At 45.1% G+C, this 20,298-nt stretch overlaps 1 protein-coding gene across 1 annotated transcript in view; it reads left to right on the forward strand.

Annotated features, from left to right (window-relative positions):
- The window catches only part of LOC122946194 (tyrosine-protein kinase receptor UFO-like), a 78,006-nt gene that overhangs the window by 29,282 nt on the left and 28,426 nt on the right, over window positions 1-20,298 (forward strand). The window contains exons 5-6 of the mRNA XM_044305631.1: window positions 10,622-10,702; window positions 15,088-15,203. Coding sequence (XP_044161566.1) covers window positions 10,622-10,702; window positions 15,088-15,203 — 197 coding nt within the window. The remainder of the gene's footprint in view (window positions 1-10,621; window positions 10,703-15,087; window positions 15,204-20,298) is intronic.

The raw sequence follows: 20,298 nt of genomic DNA on the forward strand, positions 1-20,298 counted from the left end.
CAGGAGTCCTCCTTTAGTGTGGTACAGGGTCAGGGTCCGTTTAAGTTTACCCATGGCAGGGGCAGGCAGGCAGCACGTCGTCCGCACAGTGTGCTGTATGACATGACGACACAACGCTACGTCGTCGACGCTACGTCGTCGGAGAGAACTATTATCTACAGCAGGCAGGACGGAGCGCGGGTGCCACTACCAGCAGTGTACGTCGGTTTATGGCGGTGCATCTCTGACAGGTATTTGTATAGCGCAGTCACACCGCAATATTGTGCTTACACCATCATTAGTCTTCTGCCCCTCAATCTGTTCCTGAGCCACGTGTCCAAGGAGCTGCTCAGTCATCTGCACAGCCATCAGTCTATAGGGGAGGAACATCAGATAGACGGGGTAAGGGGGGCGAGGCGCCCCTCAAATCACCACTGTAGCTAATAATATACATGCCCCCGTACAACACACAAAGAGGAGAGATTCGCTGTGTACTAGGGGCACATGTTTTACATAACTCCTCTTTACTAGTCCCAATGTTCCCAAAAAGAAGTCACATACACCCCCATAACAGTGTGCCACCTATATATACCCCATACCAGTGTGCACCCCATATATACCCCATAACAGTGTGCCACCCATATATACCCCATACCAGTGTGCACCCCATATATACCCCATAACAGCGTGCCACCCATGTATACCCCATAACAGTGTGCCACCCATATATACCCCATAAGTGTGCCACCCATATATACCCCGTACCAGTGTGCAACCCATATATACCCCATAACAGTGTGCAACCCATATATACCCCATAACAGTGTGCCACCCATATATACCCCATAACAGTGTGCCACCCATATATACCCCATAACAGTGTGCCACACCCATATATACTCCATAACAGTGTGCCACCCACATATACCTCATAACAGTGTGCCACCCAAATATACCCCATAACAGTGTGCCACCCATATATACCCCATAACAGTGTGCCACTTGTATATACCCCCATAACTGTGTGGCACTCATCAGGACGAGTCAGATGGGAGCAGGAGGTTTATAGAGGATGGTAGTGGTGGAAGTGATTGGACCTGAGCCTATTTCTTAATATGTGATTACTATGTCTGGTGCCCGTGTGAGAGGACATAATATTGTACCACAAGGCATTTCTAAAGAGTTTCCTGCATTCCACTCCTTAGTCTTGCTATGCCCAGAGATGTGTCACCTTCACAGTAATAATGCCCAGAGATGTGCCACCTTCTCAGTAATGCTCATTCCCAGATGTGCCCCTTTTACAGTGGTAATTCCCAGATGTGCCCCTTCACAGTGGTAATGCCCAGATGTGCCCCTTCACAGTGGTAATGCCCAGATGTGCCCCCTTCATGGTGGTAATGCCCAGATGTGCCCCCTTCACACGGGTAATGCCCAGATGTGCCCCCTTCACAGTAGTAATGCTCACACATGCCCCCTTCACAGTAATAATGCTCGTATGTGCCCACTTCACTGTAAAAATGCCCCAGATGCACCCGTTTTACAGTAAAAATGCCCAGATGTGCCCCTTCACTGAAAAAATGCCCAGATATTTGCCCCTTCACAGTAGTAATGCTCACACGTGCCCCCTCACAGTGTTTTCGTTTCTTTCCGGCAAAGTTACCAGGTTCTGGCCCAAAAAATGTATACCATGTCTAGTGCGGCCCTCAGACGAAAAATGTTTGGGCACTACTGCTGTAGGTAATGAATGAGCAAGTTTTCTACAACCTACTTCACATCTATGATCAGCCACACAGGCTTCTTTGGTCAATATCTAGCTTCTCAAAACCTCCCCATGTGGAGAGGGAGGCAAACCAGAACCTGACACTTCAAGTATTGGCTTATCTCTGGCCAGAATAAAAAGATCAAACATGTTGAAATCCAATAGAAGAATTGACAGGACCAGTTCTAAGGTTATCACAGAAAGAGATCCGTAAATTGCGACCAATTCTGGGCACCTCAGAGGGCTGAGGAGGAGAACAGGATGGATGTTAATAATTAGGCTCTTCAGGCTGAAAAGGAGTCTGTACTCATCGTTCCCCCCATTTTGTAACTGTGTTCCAGGGACTTTTCCATTCTCATACTATTCTTAGAATTCTTGCATTTGTCTGTTTTGAAGGGGAAATTCACAATTTCCACAGACATCTGTCTTGAAACTCTGAGGGAAGCGAAAATTCTGCAGAGTTGGCAAAGGGAAGAGATTTAGAAACCAAATGTAAATCAGAAGCACTTCACCATCGCAGGGGTCAAGAAATGTCTTTTAAAAACACTTAACCAAGGAGGAGCCTTGTTTACTAGGGAGTCACCAGAGGATACTAACAGATGGGGCAGATATTTTTGGGAACTTGCCTTCAATCTCAGAAATCCTCATCTTCCATTGAAGGCCTCCTTTAAATGATTATGCTTATTGTATTATGGAGTATTTCCAACCAAAACAGGAAAATTCAGTTTAGGTTTGAGTCTAGTGTCAACAGAGGACCCATGTGCAAATGTGTGGGCCCCTTGTCAACGCTACAGATGGCCTTGCAGTTCGCCCGACAGTCGTTTCACAGGGAACTTTGCGCGTTCGCTGAACATGCGAACATATGGCGATCTCCGCCGGCGCTATATTCTTTTGCATTGCGCCGAACTTTGACCCATGACACATCCATCAGGTGGGACAGAACAGCAAACTGAGACGTTTCAGCACATGGACACACACCCCCACCCTATAACAGAACCCGATCTAGCAGCCATTTTACATTCTGTGTTTTGCCAGTGTAGGGAGAGGTTGCTTTGTGGAGCAAGGACAGGCTGTTAGGGACACCAAACGCTAGCTAATAGGGCCACAAAAGTCCTTTTAAGGACTGGTATAGATGTGCTATCGATAGGTGTGATATACTGAGGGGTGTGATATACTTATAATATACTTTCTAACATAGAAAGTATATTACAGTGCATTTGTATTGTGCAGCAGTTGTGTGCGGTTCTGCTGCGATACCGCAGCTATATAGAGGGACAAGCGCTATTGGAACAACTATTTGCAATGGGTGTGATATAACTGCTTCCACAAAATAGTGATTGACGTCTGCGATATACCTGTTGCCCTAAATAAACAGGGTGGTGTGATATAACTTTTGTGGCAAAAAATATAATTGAGGGGTGTGATATACCTGCTTCCACAAAATAGTGATTAAGGGGTTTGATATACCTGCTACCACAAAATACTGATTGAGGGCTACGATATACCTGCTTCCACAAAATGCTGATTAAAGGGATTCTGTCACCAGTTTTTGACCCCCACATTCAAAAATATGGTTATGTGCATGGAGCCCTTGTGATTCCTAATGTGGTCTTATAAGATAAATCTGTAGGCTCATTTAGTGTAAAAAACGTTTTATCTAACCTGTCATTCATCTCAGTAAGGTGCCCAGGGGGATGCTCATGTCTTCCAGATGCCGCCCGCACCCGCCGCCGTTGGTGCCCAGCTCCTCCTTTGCTGTCATCAGCGCCGCCTCAGAATCATTTGCTACTCCTCCGGCTCTCCCTCACTCCCCCCTCCTTCTTCTCTAACAACCCGCGCGTGCGCACAGGCCTGGGCCTGATGCGCCCGTGCGGACTTCTCCGTCCGGCTTCACTGAGCGAAGTGCGCATGCGCCAGCACTTCGCTCAACCTCCCGATGACCTGAAGGCTGCCGTCATCGGGAGGTTGAGCGAAGTGCCGGCGCATGCGCACTTCGCTCAGTGAAGCCGAATGGAGAAGTCCGCACAGGCGCATCAGGCACAGGCCTGTGCGCACGCGCGGGATGTTAGAGAAGAAGGAGGGGGGAGTGAGGGAGAGCCGGAGGAGTAGCAAATGATTCTGAGGCGGCGCTGATGACAGCAAAGGAGGAGCTGGGCACCAACGGCGGCGGGTGCGGGCGGCATCTGGAAGACATGAGCATCCCCCTGGACACCTTACTGAGATGAATGACAGGTTAGATAAAACGTTTTTCACACTAAATGAGCCTACAGATTTAGCTTATAAGACCACATTAGGAATCACAAGAGCTCCATGCACATAACCATATTTTTGAATGTGGGGGTCAAAAACTGGTGACAGAATCCCTTTAAGTGGTTGGATATACCTGCTTCCACAAAATTTTGATTGAGGCTTGTGATATACCTGCTTCCACAAAATACTGATCAAGGGGATTGATATACCTGCTTCCACCAAATATTGATTGAGGGCTGCGATATACCTGCTTCCACAAAGTACTGATTAAGGGGTTTGATATACCTGCTTCCACAAAATACTTATTAAGGGGTTTGATATACCTGTTTCCACCAAACATTGATTGAGGCCTGCGAGATACCTGCTTCCACAAAATACTGATTAAGGGGTTTGATATACCTGCTTCCACCTAATATTGATTGAGGGCTGCGATATACCTGCTTCCACAAAATACTGATTAAGGGGTTTGATATACCTGCTTCCACCAAATATTGATTGAGGCCTGCGCTATACCTGCTTCAAAAAAAATACTGATTAAGGGGTTTGATATACCTATTTCCACCAAATACTGATTGAGGCCTGCGATATACCTGCTTCCACAAAATACTGATTAAGGGGTTTGATATACCTGTTTCCACCAAATACTGATTGAGGCCTGCGAGATGCCTGCTTCCACAAAATACTGATTAAGGGGTTCGATATAACTGTTTCCACCAAATATTGATTGAGGCCTGCGATATACAGTACCTGCTTCTACAAATACTGCTCTTCTTTTGGGACTTAGGCATAAGGTCATTTTGAAAATGACAGGCAGAGGAAGAGGCAGGCCGTTCCGCAGGGGTGGTAGGGGTCGGGCAGGTGCACCAGGCCGGAGCCTAAGTGGGAAGTTGGAGAAGGCATGTGCGATTACTTCAAAGGACGCACCAGAGTTGGTTAAATGGCTCATTCAGCCCTCTGCTTCTTCACCCTCCACATCCTCTGTATCTGCACCATCCTCAATCTCTGCTGTGTGCATCCCCAAAGACACCACCACCATAGTCCCTCCACTCGAGTCAGAGGAATTATTTTACCATCCATTCCCAGACCTTACCGATGCGCAGCCATTGTTGACATCGGATGAGGAAGAGGAGGTAGCAGTACCCAGATCAGCCCAAGGAGGGAGGTCCTCGCTGTTGCTGCCCACTCCGAGATCTCAAATGTCAGTGGTGGTGAAGGTGACGATGATGACGTGTCGATGGACGTCACGTGGGTGCCCACAAGAGAGGAAGAAGAAGGGAGTTCAGAGGGAGAGATGGAGCAGCAGAAAAGGAGGAGATGGAGGAGAAGCAGGCAGAGTTAACAGGGCACAGGAGGCAAAAGCAGACTGCAAATGTATCTGGAGCGAGCCATCCACCATGCACGGTCACTTCTGGTGCTCCCAGGACGCCGGCACATGGCTCCGCAGTGTGGGCTCTTTCCAGTGATGATCGGCAGGGGCAATAATTAAATTCGCGAATATTCATCATATATTCGCGAATTCGTGATCTCCAGTCATTATTTTCTTGATTGCCAAAGTCGGCAATCGGAAAATTCGCAATATGAAAATTTGCGATCAACACTACTCCTAAAGTGAAAGATATTGCAGCCTTCTCATTGGCCTAGAAGCAAGAAGCAGTGAGGGATCATGGGTACTGATAAAAAAATATCTTGAATATTAGCGATTACGAAGATATAGCACTATATTTTAGATATTCGCGAATTCTCGAAGTGCCAATATTTGCGTTAAAAATTTGCGATTGCCATGCTGTACTGCGGCTGTTCTGCCTGGAAGCCAAGAGCCACACCGGTCCGGCACTGCTTTCAGCTCTTCGGTCACAGGCCGATAAGTGGTTAACCCCGCTCAATTTGACAGTTGGTAAAGTGGTGTGTGACAACAATGCCAATCTGCTGAGCGCGCTGAAACAGGGCAAAATGACACACGTGCTGTCCACTGCACACGTCCTGAACTTAGTCGTACAGAGATTCGTTGTCAAATACCCCAGGGTCCAGGACGTCTTGTGGCAGGCCAGGAAAGTCTCTGGCCATTTTAGAAGATCTTACACGGCCATGGCTTACCTTGCTGACGTTCAGCGGCGACACCACCTGCCCGTCAGACATTTGATTTGTGACAGCCCGACGCGCTGGAACTCCACCTTGTATATGCTTGATAGGCTGCTCCAGCAGCAACGTCCCGTTAACGACTACCTGTATGAACTCTGCAGCAGGACAGGTTCTGGGGAGCTTGGTTTCTTTTCACCGCGCCAGTGGCTGCTTATGCACGACGCAGGCAGACTTCTGCGTCCATTTGATGAGATAACCAAACTGGTCAGTCGCAGCCAGGGCGCCATCAGTGACATCGTACCCTACGCCTTACTGGCCTACAGTAAAATTTGTATCCAGTGACCGCCTAATGTACCTCCAGCCACATCATCACAAGTTTTTTCTGTCAGGTGAATGCCTAATTTTTGGGGTCTGTGCTCCCGTGGCCTGAAATAAAAATTTTCTAGGCTCCAGCAGGGCACATTTTTGAGAGTTTCCCTTTAAGATGCATAAAAATGGCCCCTGATTAAAATACATATTTTTTCGGGAATTTTTGCCAATGATCCCCCTTTGGTATGTCACTGTCCATGTTGTGGGTATATTTGTGCACTTCTAGTAACTATTTGGTGGCTGCAAATATGACCTGAAGGTTTTTCAGGTTTGCCTGCCATTAAAGTCAATTGGGCCAGCCGCGAACGCGCGGTTTGCGAACATTTAATCGCGAACCTTCCCGGCCGAAGTTCGTCCATCACTAGTCAATGCTTATAAGATGCCTTTACTCTGATAGGTCTCAATCAACCTATGGTTTTAGAGAGGTCTCTATAACCCATAAGGACAGGGTTGAACTGGGGTTCCTCAGGCCCACCAGAGGAAATTATGAGTCTGGGCCCAAACCCCTATATCATTAATAAAGTCTAATAGCTTTTGATTCAAAGAAATCAACCCTATGGCAAGGCAGCTCCAAATGTTTTTTTTTATCCTGGACCTTTGGGGGCCCACTATAGTTTCAGAGCTTTGGCCCACCGGAGGACCCTCTGGTACTCCTGTAGGCCAATGATGGAGTTTGTTCTCCCAGGGCGGGGTCCCTCTTTAGCAAGATGATACATGCCTAGTCAATCAGAAGTATCAGGTCAGTAACGTAGGCCAACAGTGTTGTATAACATTTCAGTACAAGGATGTCAGGAGCACATCGCCATATGAGACGTCATTGGGCTGACCACAAGACAGCTGTGTTGTTGTCTCTATGTCTGGAGAGGATGGGTGGGTGGGTTGGTTTCTGATCAATTCCAGATGCCTCAGTCACTGTGCAGCACATCTGGCAGAAAACCGGGGACCTGGAGCCCAGATGAGGACAGATTTCTGAACACAGTACCCCCAGGAGTCTGTATAGTGGTCTAATGTCCAGTACAGGTGGCTGGAGGAGATGTTGGTTTGATAGGCGAGAACTCCCCCCCTCCAGAGTGTCCCATCACCCTTTCCATGTCCCTACGCTCCCCCTTCCCACCCCTCACTCATTGTCTGCTTCACATTCCTCGCTCTGTGGTATTTTCACTCTCGATCTCACGCTCTCGGGGCACATCGTTCTTATTAAAAGCATTTCCTTCCAGCTAAATTTACACACAACCGATTGACGCTTGTTATCAAGACGCTTAAAAAACAAATGGGTTAACCCGCAATTCTCTGCTAATTATGCAATCACCCACAACGCATATCTGGCGGTAAAGATCCATTTGCTTTATCATATGTTCAGGGTATAGCTATGCAGTATATATTTGCGACTTACACAGGCGAGAGAGGGGCTCATTCTTGTAGGGACTAATAATATTAACCCTTCCTAACCCTTATAGAAGAAAAAATAAAGAAAGAAATACGATGTAGGGTGATGCAACTGACCTCCTGTAATACTGCTCCTGCTTATCTATTTCTGAGACTGTCTCTATAAGGCCACGTGCACACATGTTTTGCAGTCTGCAAATTTGCAGATTCCGCCCATGTGCGTTCCGCACCCAAAAATCCCTAAAAATCATACAGGTAAATCTAGTCCTGCATGTAAATAGTAGGCGTATCACGGATTTGCATGGAGAATTATAGAATAGTTACCATCTCCTTATTCATACTGCATTGGTCTCAGTTCACATCCCATAAACAGAGAACAGTTCTACCAGGGTGACAGCAATCTCAGTCTTGACGGCCTGTTATTCACATGTAAATATCGTCCTTTATTTGCATATTCGCATTCCTCAAGTCTTGCAGACCCCCGACCTGCACGTGGGGGCAGATACCGATTATGACGTATGAATTGTTTGCTTTGGAGAGGTTCACCTATTAGATCATGTTAAATACGACGGTTAGACTTGCCTGTGAAGGATTTGGAAGCAAAATGACTTCCCTCAGGGGAACATATATATTCATGCCTTGCCAAAAATAATATTAATTTGGAGCACAAGACGGGGAGTGGCAGCGGTTGTGCCACGGTATTATCTACAAGCTTATTTCTATGGAAAAACAAAACAAAAAACGTTAAAACATTTTAACACCAAAAATTGCAATGCTCAGAGGTGTATACCCGAATATCATATTCTACTCCAGGTCATACTCCTAGGTGTCTTGAAAGCTGAGATATGGAGGATTGATAAGTGAGGTCTATATACTATATACAAATGCTTTAGCTATCCCTGTGCCTTTCTCTGACATGAAGGTAACAGGATGGTCACCTGCAAGTAGACACAGAAGTAACAGGATGGTCTTCTGAGAGTAGACATGGAGGTAACAGGATGGTCACCTGCAACTAGGCATGGAGTTGACAGGGTCGTCACCTGCGAGTAGACATGAAGGTAACAGGATGGTCAGCTGCAAGTAGACACAGAAGTAACAGAATGGTCATCTGAGAGTAGATGTGGAAGTAACAGGATGGTCACCTGCAAATAGACATGAAGGTAACAGGATGGTCACCTACAAATAAGCATGGAGTTAACAGGGTCGTCACCTGTGAGTAGACATGGAGGTAACAGGGGGGTCATCTGCAAATAGAAATGAAGATAACAAGGTGGTCTGCTGCGAGTAGACACAGAAGTAACAGGATGGTCATCTGAGAGTAGACATGGAGGTAACTTGGTGGTCATCTGTGAATAGACATGAAGATAAAAGGATGGTCACCTGTGAGTAGACATAGAGGTAACAGGGTGATAATCTGTGAATAGACATGGAGGTAACAGGGTGGTCACCTGTGAGTAGATATGAAACAGGGTGGTCACCGGCAAATAGATATGGAGCTAACAGGATGGTCATCTCCAAATAGACATGGAGGTAACAGGGTGGTTATCTTCAAATAAGGTAACACGATGGTCATCTGAGAGTAGACATGGAGGCAACAGGGTGGTTATCTTCAAATAAGGTAACAGGATGGTCATCTGAGAGTAGAGATGGCGGCAACAGGGTGGTCACCTACCAATAGACAAAGAGGTAACAGGGTCTTCACCAGCAAATAGACAAGAAGATAACAGGGTGTTGGTCACCTGCAAATAGACAAAAAGGTAACAGAATAGTCTCCTGCGAATAGACATGGGGGTAACAGGTCATGACTTGCAAACTTTCTTATGTGAATCTTAATATATAAATCCTTTGTTCTTATGGGAGATAAGTACATGTCAGAAGTGTCTTTTCCACGCACCCTGTTGAGAACACAAGCATGTTTTGTCGAGCACGCATGTGTATAGGGGGTTCAGGAGGAATAGCTGTTGATATAGCGACCTTTGACATATAAGACAAGTTTATTTCAGTTTACTCCTTCTTTAAACATCCAGAACCAACATACTGACCAAGCAGGAATGAAGACAGTACGTGTAAGGGCCACCAAACAATTCTCCATATCACAACTTCCTGGCCTCCTGTGAATATGACATGGGAGCGAGAGATACTGTGGCCAACTGCATTCGCACATAAATATTACAAGGATCCGAGTCTTATTCACGTGCCCATAGTAGTTCCTGACTATAGAACTAATGTCAGTCACCGTTCATATTGTAATATTTCCTATGACCCATTTCAGATACTGAAATTGTCCATGTTCAGTCCACATGAATTGTCCATAGGAATGAGGACAGAGGCTTTTATTGCTTCTAGTACAGGTCAATAGGCATAATATCATGGATGTACCCAATGTGTAAGCACTTGCTACCTCTCATAGGGTACGGCCACACAATCAGGTTTCTGGATACAGTTTTTGAAGTCAAAAACAGGAGTGAACTCAAAAAGGAGGAGAAGTCATATCTATACTTTATACTGTCTCCTTTATAATACTCTTCTGATTTTGGTTTCCACACCTGATTGTGTGGTCATACCCTTATGCTTTTTGATAATACTCCAGACCCTACTTCCCTATGAATGATGTTGTCCTGTACCTCCAATGATGCACGCATTGCTCTTCTCAGTAGACCGTGCGCTTGACACAACCAGTGTGATAGAGGTTCATATACACGTCAGTGTTGGTATATGTCCTCAGAGCAGATTCTGACTTGTTGCCGTACGTTACATTTTTGTACCACAGAACACTTATTGTTCCCTCTCTTCCCTCAGGTCTTAATAAATCCTCTTTGTTCTCCTGTGAAGCTCATAATGGAAAAGGTGTTACTACATCCAGGACCGCAACTATTAAAGGTAAACTACAAAGAAGATCAGATCTTCTGTTGTATACTGTGGAGGAGATCAGACTTTGTACACTTAGGAGTGAGGTTGACATAGTGCGGAGAGAGAGGATCAGATCCTATACTGATGTGTAATCTGAAGCCCCTGGATTCCAATGCAAAATTTGCAACCTTGATCCCAACCTGCTGTGTGTCCTTTATAATACTGGTATCTTCTTAGGCTACTTTCCCACATGGGTCAAAGAAATCCGGCAGGATGTCCTGGCAGAGATCAGCCTGCCTGAGATCTCCAGATTCAGCATAGCCAGATAGTGACGCGTGCCTGCAGGACACCATTGACTATAATGGGGTGCGGCATGGATCTGGCCACTCCCTGGCATATCCGCCGGGATTGGGCTGGAAAAAAACGGCGGTTTTTATATATGCCAGATCCTCACTGCATCCCAGCATGGTCAATATGGTTGGGTGGGCACAAGGCACTATCTCTGACGGAACAGCCTGACGGATTTCTTTGACATGTGTACTACTAGCCTTATGTGGCAGAGGAGCCTTTGAGCCCCAGCAGACACCATAACCGACCATAAACACTGAAAAACGTGTTGAATAAATTCAAAACAGCTACTCTTCATCAATCTTTTTTGAATAAAAAAGATTGATGAAGTCGCTGTCCCACGTGCCGTATATCTCCATCCTGGTACGACCGGAGCGCTACATGCTACAGGCGATCCTGGCTGGGGGGTTGTGCTCCAGGTGTCTTGAGCTTTATCCTGGTGGCACGCCCCCTGTGAAGTGAGTGCTTCAGGGTGTCTCCTGTTTTGAATTTATTCAACACATTTTTCAGTGTTTATTTGACCATTATATGCTTAATTTATGCTTGTTTTCTCTTCATAAATATTGACAATACGTAGCACAAATAGCACGCTAGTTGTATTGTTATTCACTTGGGTGTTATAGTTATTCACCCTGAGGCTTGTATTTGGCCCATTAATATCACCCTTCTTTGCTGAGAGTAGCGCTGTAATTTGTTTGTTTGTCCTTTGTTTGTCATATATGTGAGTAGGGCCGTGTTTTGAGACGTCCTTCTTGACGTTCCAGCCGTTCACGGCCCAACTTTTCTCCTTCACCATCCTCTATAGCTACACCCCTAAGGGCTTTTACACATCAGCTTTTTGTTCTTCTGATCCATCAGAAGAACCAAATGTATTTTTTTAAAGTGTTCATGTTTCTTTAGAGCATCAGTTATGCCCAGTTACTGTGCAACCCATCAAGTATCAACAATTTTTTGTAGGAAGATCAGCTCCTGTATTGTACAGTGTGGAGGAGATCAGATCCTGTATTGTACAGTGTGGAGGAGATCAGATCCTGTATTGTACAGTATGGAGGAGATCAGATCCTGTATTATACAGTGTGGAGGAGATCAGATCCTGTATTGTACAGTATGGAGGAGATCAGATCCTGTATTGTACAGTGTGGAGGAGATCAGATCCTGTATTGTACAGTGTGGAGGCGATCAGATCCTATATTGCACAGTGTGGAGGAGATCAGCTCCTGTATTGTACAGTGTGGAGATCAGATCCTGTATTGTACAGTATGGAGGAGATCAGCTCCTGTATTGTACAGTATGGAGGAGATCAGATCCTGTATTATACAGTGTGGAGGAGATCAGATCCTGTATTGTACAGTGTGGAGGAGATCAGATCCTGTATTGTACAGTGTGGAGGAGATCAGATCCTGTACTGTACAGTGTAGAGGAGATCAGATCCTGTATTGTACAGTGTGGAGGAGATCAGCTCCTGTATTGTACAGAGTGGAGGAGATCAGATCCTGTATTGTACAGTGTGGAGGAGATCAGATCCTGTACTGTATAGTGTGGAGGAGATCAGATCCTGTATTGTACAGTGTGGAGGAGATCAGATCCTGTATTGTACAGTATGGAGGAGATCAGATCCTGTCTTGTACAGTATGGAGAGGATCAGATCCTGTATTGTACAGTGTGGAGGAGATCAGATCCTGTATTGTACAGTATGGAGGAGATCAGATCCTGTACTGTATAGTGTGGAGGAGATCAGATCCTGTATTGTACAGTGTGGAGGCGATCAGGTCCTTTATTGTACAGTATGGAGGAGATCAGATCCTGTATTGTACAGTGTGGAGGAGATCAGATCCTATATTGTACAGTGTGGAGGAGAGCAGATCCTGTATTGTACAGTGTGGAGGAGATCAGATCCTGTATTGTACAGTGTGGAGGAGATCAGATCATGTATTGTACAGTGTGGAGGAGATCAGATCATGTATTGTACAGTATGGAGGAGATCAGATCCTATATTGTACAGTGTGGAGGAGATCAGATCCTGTATTGTACAGTATGGAGGAGATCAGATCCTGTATTGTACAGTGTGGAGGAGATCAGATCCTGTATTGTGCAGTGTGGAGGAGATCAGATCCTGTACTGTACAGTGTAGAGGAGATCAGATCCTGTATTGTACAGTGTGGAGGAGATCAGATCCTGTATTGTAGAGTGTGGAGGAGATCAGCTCCTGTATTGTACAATGTGGAGGAGATCAGATCCTGTATTGTACAGTGTGGAGGAGATCAGATCCTGTATTGTACAGTGTGGAGGAGATCAGCTCCTGTATTGTACAGTGTGGAGGCGATCAGATTCTGTACTGTACAGTGTAGAGGAGATCAAATCCTGTATTGTACAGTGTGGAGGAGATCGGATACTGTATTGTACAGTGTGGAGGAGATCAGATCCTGTATTGTACAGTGTGGAGGAGATCAGATCCTGTATTGTACAGTATGGAGGAGATCAGATCCTGTATTGTACAGTGTGGAGGAGATCAGATCCTGTATTGTACAGTGTGGAGGAGATCAGATCCTGTATTATACAGTGTGGAGGAGGTCAGATCCTGTACTGTACAGTGTGGAGGAGATCAGATTCTGTATTGTACAGTGTGGAGGAGATCAGATCCTGTATTGTACAGTGTGGAGGAGATCAGGTCCTGTATCATACAGTGTAGAGGAGATCAGATCCTGTATTGTACAGTATGGAGGAGATCAGATCCTGTATTGTACAGTGTGGAGGAGATCAGATCCTGTATTGTACAGTGTGGAGGAGATCAGATCCTGTATTGTACAGTATGGAGGAGATCAGCTCCTGTATTGTACAGTGTGGAGGAGATCAGATCCTGTATTGTACAGTGTGGAGGAGATCAGATCCTGTATTGTACAGTGTGGAGGAGATCAGCTCCTGTATTGTACAGTGTGGAGGAGATCAGATCCTGTATTGTACAGTGTGGAGGAGATCAGCTCCTGTATTGTACAGTGTGGAGGAGATCAGATCCTGTATTATACAGTGTGGAGGAGATCAGATCCTGTATTGTACAGTGTGGAGGAGATCAGATCCTGTATTGTACAGTGTGGAGGAGATCAGATCCTGTATTGTACAGTGTGGAGGAGATCAGCTCCTGTATAGTACAGTGTGGAGGAGATCAGCTCCTGTATTGTACAGTGTGGAGGAGATCAGATCCTGTATTATACAGTGTGGAGGAGATCAGATCCTGTATTGTACAGTGTGGAGGAGATCAGATCCTGTATTGTACAGTGTGGAGGTCCTGCATTGTGTGGTCCATTATTAGCAGATCTTGTATTAATGTGCAGCACTTCCAACCATGAAGAATCAGTGTCTCAGCAGGTACCATAAGGTGCAGATAGAAAAGACCCTTTTATAACCCCATGGGCTTTGGTTTCACGCTGATCATTCCCACCTGTTTATTGACTCGGTGACACATCTCTGCGGAAGATTCCTGCTGCAAGAATGTGGCTGATTCACTTGTTTAGATCCAACGTGGTCTGACTCAGTGCCCACTAACCTCACTGGCATCTGAGGGAGGATTTGAGGGGGGAACGCCGGCTGGAGTTAACCACTTCTTACCTTATCGTAATCTCTCCTATGAACTAACAATTTATATTAAATGAATCAATTCCACGCTAGACGTCTTTTTGGGGTGCCGCTGCTTGTAGGAGCACCTCATCTGTTGTATTGTTTTATTGGGATCGGTGTGGAATATGACTTAAGCCACCCTGGACAATGCTTAAGGATCTCCTAAGATGCCACCTTGATCATTTAGACGTGTTTGCCTTTTCTTTGGTGTTTCCATACTTTTGTCTATTGAAGAAAACAGGTCGTTTTTGTGGCCACCATGATCTCAGTGACCCTTCTGGTCACATTGACTATATTGCAGAAAACTGAACAACATCTTGGTTGTGCATCTATCATACCCTTGGCCATCTCTTGACCACCATATCAATACTTGTTGTCCACATTAAAATAGAGTTTCGATATGGTTTTTGGGCGATGTTAATAACGTAACTCTTCCTTTCCTCCATATATTGTAGTTCTACCCAGGAGGCCAAAAGATTTGACGCTGGTGACTCGGAGTACCACTCAACTGGAGATATCCTGGCAGCCTGGAGACAGCGGTGCTCACCCAGTGTATGTGTGTACAGTGCAGGTGGGTGCAAGATCAGGTCAATATCATGTTATTAGGGATGGAAAAAAAACATTGGACCAATGAACCAATCAGGGCTGGTGGTATAGATAAAGGGTATCTAGACAGAAATCAAAGTAGACCCCCTGTCCACCATTTTGCAACTTGCGTTATCCTACTGAACCAATGAACCAGTAAGAGCGGGTGATATCTGAAAGGGTATCAGGACAAAAATCTAAGTCAAGCCCCCTGTCTACTTTTTAAAAAATAAAGACTACGCAACGAAACTGTATTCAAGTGCTGGAACATTTCTTCACGTTTTTCTACAATCCAAGAACTTACCTGGTTCATTCCATGCCTTTGGATGAAGATAGAGATGAGCTTTTTACTTAGACACCTGTCCACTTGCCTTATCCTACTGGACCAATGAACCAGTATGGGTGGCATACCAAAAGGTATCAGGGCAAAAATCTAAGTAGACCCCCCCTGTCCACCATTTTTGCTACTTGCCTTATCCTACTGGACTAATGAACCAGCTAGGACGAGTGGTATACAAGAAAAGTATCAGGGCAAAAATCAAAATAGAGCCCCCGGTCCGCCATTTTTGCTACCTGCCTTATCCTACTGGACCAATGAACCAGTCAGGGAAGGTGGTATAGAAAAGGGTATCAGGGCAAAAATCTAAGTAGAGTCCCCTGTCCACCAGTTTTGCTACTTGCCTTATAATTTTAGATGCACTGTCAGTTTTCTGCTTGGATGTCGGTCTCATCGGCAGGACTCGCTAAAAAAAAAAAGAAGAAAGGAGCCTTAGGCAATGGCCCAGTTTGCCACCAACAAAGCAAAATCTTGAGTGAAACCATCCATACTGTACAGAATTCCTTGCTAATTGAATTAACAGGTTAATTATGGGACCTAATTGGCTTGTTGCATTCCTCCGGAGGCGCTGTTTTCAGTAAGGGGTGACGGATTATCTCGGCCAGGCAGGGATAATCATTACTCACATTCAACAATGGTATCAAGTGAATGTAACAAGGGAGACCCGTCTTTCAACGCCTCATCTGTAATGAGTGGAGGGAGGGGGTGAAGGATCTACGGGTGGGGTTGGCATGTTTTGTTAGGTGGGACATAAAGAGCTGAGGAGACATTGACAAGCCGATAGAACACAAGAGATTACACAGAGTAATTATCACTGGCATGACAATCACCGTGCAGGATGAGAATACTGAATGCTGTCTGTGTCAGATGGCTGCTGTAAAGCATCATGGATGTGGAGGAGGCGGATCATCAGACATAGACTAATATTTGGCCTCCTCCTCCCACTCCTGGAGATACAATCGCTCTGATTAAGGCCTCATGCACACGACCGTTTTTTCGGGTCCGCATCCGAGCCGCAGTTTTTGCGGCTCGGATGCGGGCCCATTCACTTCAATGGGGCCGCAAAAGATGCGGACAGCACTCCGTGTACTGTCCGCATCCGTTGCTCCGTTCCGAGGCCCCGCAAAAAAAAATATAGCATGTCCTATTCTTGTCTGTTTTGCCGACAAGAATAGGCATGTCTACAATGGGCCGCCCGTTCCATTCGGCAAATTGCAGAAGGCACACGGGCAGCTTCCGTTTTTTACGGACTGGAAAAAACGGAATGGTCATGTGCATGAGGCCTTAGAGTCCAAATGGTAACGGAACAGACATTATATTGTAAATTCAGAACATGTACCCTCTTAAAAACCTTATTACCTATCATGGTAATATAATTTGTTAAGGAGGACCTCTAACTTTTCCTGATATGTCTTTTTAGCTAATACGTGCACCCCCCATGTAAAAACAGTTCTGAGGCATCTATTCTTAAGACTGTATATTGTGCTTTCCCTTTATTATTCCTGCTAGAAGTTATAAATGAATTACTGGCAGTTTACAATGAAGGTCCAGTTGGGTGTTACCAATTGATTGGTGTCCCTGCACAGTTTGACACTATCCATTCAATCCTGCCAGTGTCACACTGTGCAGGGACACACCTGAACTGATAACACCCATCTGGACCTTCACTGCAAATTGCACACTCCATCTGTTAACACCCATCTGGACCTTCATTGCAAAGTGCAGACACCAACCGGTAACACCCATCTGGACCTTCATCGAAAAAGTGCACACAGCAACTGGTAACACCCATCTGGACCTTCATTGCAAATTGCACACACCGCATGGCAGCACAGTCCATACAGGCTTGATGCCCATGACACCTAAACCTATGGACTTGATTATCTATAAATTGATTATCTATAAATAGTAAATTGAAACAAGTGATTGTGTCAGGTCTCCCATGGTGTAGGTGACACCGTGGGTTAGACAAGAGTTCAGTTAAACCGAAGATCATACTGCCCCCTATTGGTAAAAAGAATTGCAAACAAAGAGCTCAATGGTTCCCATTCATGAATCATGGTCCTCACTGCTGCATGAATGAAACTTCCTGTTCATGGTTTCTAAAACGAGATCGAAAGGGGAAGAATTAGCTGCTGACGGTGGCGACTTCTCCATTAGAGACAAAGACAAAGGGAAATCAGATTAGTGGACGGCGGCCAGTGCTTCATTCTTTGCTAATAGCATCCGACGGCAGGGAATGTGATGGAAGAGGTCACCAGCATCTCCAACAATTGTCCTACACTTTTAGGCCTCATGCACACAACCGTTTTTCGGGTCCACATCCGAGCCGCAGTTTTCGCGGCTCGGGTGCGGACCCATTCACTTCAATGGGGTCGCAAAAGATGCGGACAGCACTCCGTGTACTGTCTGCATCCGTTGCGCCGTTCCGAGGCCCCGCAAAAAAAAATATAGCAAGTCCTATTCTTGTCTGTTTTGCGGACAAGAATAGGCATGTCTACAATGGGCCGCCCGTTCCGTTCTGCAAATTGCGGAAGGCCCATGGGCGGCTTCCATTTTTGGCGGATCCGAGGTTTGCGGACCGCAAAAAAACGGAACGGTCGTGTGCATGGGGCCTTACAATGTGTCATCAGAAAATGACTTATTATTTAAATCATGGACGGATCCGTTCAGATAATACTACCGTCTGCATCCGTTCTGAAAGGATCCGCTTGTATTATCTTTAACATAGCCATGACGGATCCGTCTTGAAAACCATTAAAAGTCAATGGAGGACGGATCCGTTTTCTATTGTGCCAGATTGTGTCAGTGAAAACGGATCCGTCCCCATTGACTTACATTGTGTGCCAGGACGGATCCATCTGGCTCAGTTTCATCAGATGGAATGGAGACGGAACTTAGGCAAACTGAGCGGATCCTTTTCCATTCAGAATGAATTATAATACAAACTGATCCGTTTTTGACCGCTTGTGAGAGCCCTGAACGGATCTCACAAACGGAAAGCCAAAACGCGAGTGTGAAAGTAGCCTTAGACATATTTTTTAATAATTTTTGATGGTGGTTTTTTTTTTAATTTTCCATGATAATATCTATTTTTAATAGAAATCCTAAAATCCAGCAGGTTTCACTTCTGGCCACTAAGCCTAATAATAGGCACTACGTTGTGGTCTGTACAAATCACTTTACTGCAGTCATCTGCTTATCATTACAGGCAGGATTAGAATAGCAGATAACACTTATATGTATATGGATAACACAGGATCCATCATTCACAATAGGTGATTGTCAAAGGTTATCTGCTCCCCCTCCCCCTGGAGTCCCCTCCAGTACATTGTGTCTATGGCCCATGGAGGCTGCTGTAAAGCATATCTCTAAATGCTGTTAAGAACAACTCAGGCAAGATGGCCGCCCCCATAGTCATGTTCAGGAAGTAGAAATCAGAAAATAAAAACAGATTAGAAAAAAGGATATGGTCACTATCTGGTTTTAATTGGCAGAAAAAAAAGGTTGGTGAGACATTCCCTTTAAACAGTCGTGTCCTAAAGATAACTGTAAGGCCAGGAGTCCCCAGATTGTAGACTGCTCTATGTGTGTAGTGTACAGATTGTATACAATTTTCTACTAGAATGGTATCCAATGATAAGAAGACGGAGGAGGATTTGGTTGCCTTGAATGTAGCAGCAGGTTTTTTTTTTACCTTGTGGTGGCTGAAGGTGGACATCTAAGCAGGGTTAGACTGGCCCACCAGATTATGAGAGAAAACAAAACATTTGGAGCTTCCTTTAGAGCTAATCACCTACACTAGGGTCTAATCCTTTAATACAAAACCTATTAGACTTTATTGATGATAAAGGGCTTGGGCTCCGGGAATAATTTCCACTGGTGGGCGCAAGAAACCACAAAGGCTAGCTCCATTCAAGAACCTCATCCACAAAAGCTTTGTAGATCTTGACACAACAAACCCTTTAAACGTAAACCCAACCCTTATTATCCTAGCTACACCTCCAAAAATATCCTTAGTTAGAACCCCAAGACCATCCTGGTTTTTTTTTTAGCAGAAAGGATCACATATGTCTACACTCCAGGACTGTGCTATTAATCCAGGACTATCTCACTAAATCTTAGGCACTTGAGGTGGGTTTGGGTAGCATGGAGACAAATGAAAGATGTCCCCATACCACACTTGGTTATATGTGGTCACCTAGTGATGGTTTAGTGTCCATACAGAGACCGATACATATTGGACCTGTGTAGTTAAAGTCTAGGAACAGCCTCTTCTGCATGATACCGTTTATTGCTAGTCTTTCCAGGAAGGAGATATTGTGCCCATTGTTCCTTTATAGTTTAGTAATGTTAAGGTTGCATGTATTGGTCTTCTGATATTGGTTTATATGAGTAGTCTTGTTCAGATTGTTAATCGAGTAAGGTCCAGTGTTCAGAAGCCCCTTGTATTAGCTAGAGCTGAGAACACCTACAACAAGTGTCTCTTGGCCTGAAGGACCTAACTCATGCATTACACAGGTTTCAATGATAACTGTTGTATCATGAACATGTATACCAGGACGTCACAATAGGTTTCTAGTTTTGTTTTCTTCTCCTGCCCCAAGTTCCTTATTACTGTTGGACTGTGGTTTGAATTGGGGCTTTTCATTGTTACGGGTTAAAAAAAGAAGAACTACAGCAGTGACTTTTTCAAAAATGTTCAGCTTCTAAACATTTTCTGTTTTGTGTTGTCTTCTAATTG

Source organism: Bufo gargarizans, chromosome 9 (assembly GCF_014858855.1).
Source record: "Bufo gargarizans isolate SCDJY-AF-19 chromosome 9, ASM1485885v1, whole genome shotgun sequence".
NCBI classification, from domain to species: domain Eukaryota; kingdom Metazoa; phylum Chordata; class Amphibia; order Anura; family Bufonidae; genus Bufo; species Bufo gargarizans.